The sequence below is a fragment of the Amphimedon queenslandica genome, unplaced genomic scaffold (genome assembly GCF_000090795.2).
Source record: "Amphimedon queenslandica unplaced genomic scaffold, v1.1 AMPQUscaffold_7031_Cont21014, whole genome shotgun sequence".
In the NCBI taxonomy this organism is placed as follows: Eukaryota; Metazoa; Porifera; class Demospongiae; order Haplosclerida; family Niphatidae; genus Amphimedon; species Amphimedon queenslandica.
The window spans coordinates 1-1,996 of NW_003552681.1; the positions used below are offsets into that span (position 1 = coordinate 1).

The following is a 1,996-nucleotide window of genomic DNA, read 5'->3' on the forward strand; positions in this document are numbered from 1 at the left end:
TTTAGCTAGTAATGGTTCCATCAGCAATACCCACTAGTACCCTCGTGGTTGCTATGAGTGCTGCCGTTGTTAGCAAAAGGAGGTGACCAATGTGAATAGAATCAAAGGTACCGCCTAAAGCAACGTCACTGTGTGGCGTAATGGTTGTAGGTGTGGCTAAAGGAGTGGCATCAGGGTCAGGAGGAAGAGGAGAAATGGTTTTGAAAATTGATTGCAAGTGCTCGTCAGTACGAATTGAAATATTTGAGTATTCAGGTAATCCTGATATTGCATTGAAGTCCGTCTCAGGAGAGAGGAGGGCATCAAGAGTGTTGCTAAGAGGAAAGGTGGTAGGTGTGGCAGGAGGCGTGGTCGGTGGAAGGATGACCCTCAAGTCAAGATTTGGTTTAATACATGACAGGGTGAAGTAAATCCTGTTTATTCTGCTTGCAAGGTCAGTTAATGGCTCTTCAACAGGAAGAGGAGCTAGTGGGACGTATAATACATCACGTATGAGAGCAGCAGCGGCTGTCAATGAAGGAACTAGCTGCTTAGGACTGGAGGACCCCTTCACAATTAGTGCACCACATCTGTACATTTTAATTATTGTGGGTGTGGTTTAGGTTATAAATAGATCCATAGATCTAGTTATAAAGTTATTAATGGTTATTAGTAATTAAATGGCTACCGCCAGTACTCATAAATCTCATATTCCTACACCATCTCTGGACTCTCCTGCCTTTGTGTCGACCAGGAGACATCAGATTTTACGTCCACTTTTATTTCCAGAGTCCCAAAGTACAGATATGTCTTGTTTTTATGAGGAGGAGAAGGATTTACCAATTCCTTGTCTGTTGTGTGAGATGGAATTTATTAATTCTGATCCAGCCATTGTCAGTGAGAGCTGTACTATTAAAACTAAAAAAGAGAAAGATTCAGCACGACAGAGATTCCTCTATCACTTGCTGACAGAGCACAATATTGTGATACATGGAACAGAAAATATTACAAGTTTTAAATGGTATGTACATGTACATGTACGTGTCACTTACCGTATAGCAAGAAATTTTTGTGGCCCAAAATTTTCGTGGATTTTGCGTTTCTTTCAAATTCACAAAAATAAAATCCGCGAAAATCAATTTAATACGATTCAAGATGGCCGAAAAGTAGAAAACCATGAAAATTAAAGCCACGAAATTGATTTTTAGATGGATACGCGAAAATTTTGGGCCAGGAAAATTTCTCGCTATACGGTATAATAGACTCATTAGTGCCCTACCTTATATGCATGTATCATTTTTGCTTATGTTTACATTCTTTTAATTATTGAGTGATAATTTTTTCTGGCTTACTAATTTATAGCTATGCCAAATATTGGAAGCAAAGGCTACTCTCCCTTCCTCATGAGCGATTATCTGACATCTTCCCAGTTATCCAGACTAACCCCGAAACAAGAAATGGTAGAAATGTAAAGAATGCATGGAATGTGCGTCCTATCAGTGTTTGTATTGTAGATCTTCCAGAGAGATACTTTCTGTTCAATGACTCTGTTCCTGAAGATAAGGACTTGAGAGAATTTTTAAGAATGAAAAGATTAGTGCGTACTTCATCAGCAATCTCCTGTCTATCTTCTTGTATTCTTTTAGGAGGCTTTGCTGGAATTACAACATTTTGAGAGAACGGATAATAATTTTAAGCGACTCTGTTTATTTTGTCATGAGACTTTCACGGGGAACAGATCTGTACTATTGGAACACTTGTTTGAATCCCATAGCTTCAGGATTGGAAAACCAGATAATATTGGTACTGCATATTACACTTTATTTATTACTGATACTACATAATAATTCCCTTTAGTTATGATAGACAAATTTCTCGATTCCTTACAAGAAAAGCTTGAAAAGTAACAGTACTATCATCACTTATTGTCATCATTGCGCTTAGTCTTCAGTGCCTTTACTGTGAGAGGATGTTCAGGGACTATGGCACACTCCGTGATCACATGAGAAAGAAATAT

General features: G+C 38.4%; 1 protein-coding gene across 1 annotated transcript; it reads left to right on the forward strand.

Annotated features, from left to right (window-relative positions):
• Positions 1–659: 659 nt before the first annotated feature.
• On the forward strand, positions 660–1,882 carry LOC105315907 (zinc finger protein 277-like; the record flags this gene model as incomplete). The annotated part of the gene is made up of 5 exons (XM_011410681.1): positions 660–1,000; positions 1,342–1,439; positions 1,494–1,576; positions 1,626–1,782; positions 1,837–1,882. Coding segments are annotated over exons 1-5 (725 nt in total), but the record flags the coding sequence as incomplete, so codon positions are not given.
• Between the last annotated feature and the right edge of the window lie 114 nt (positions 1,883–1,996).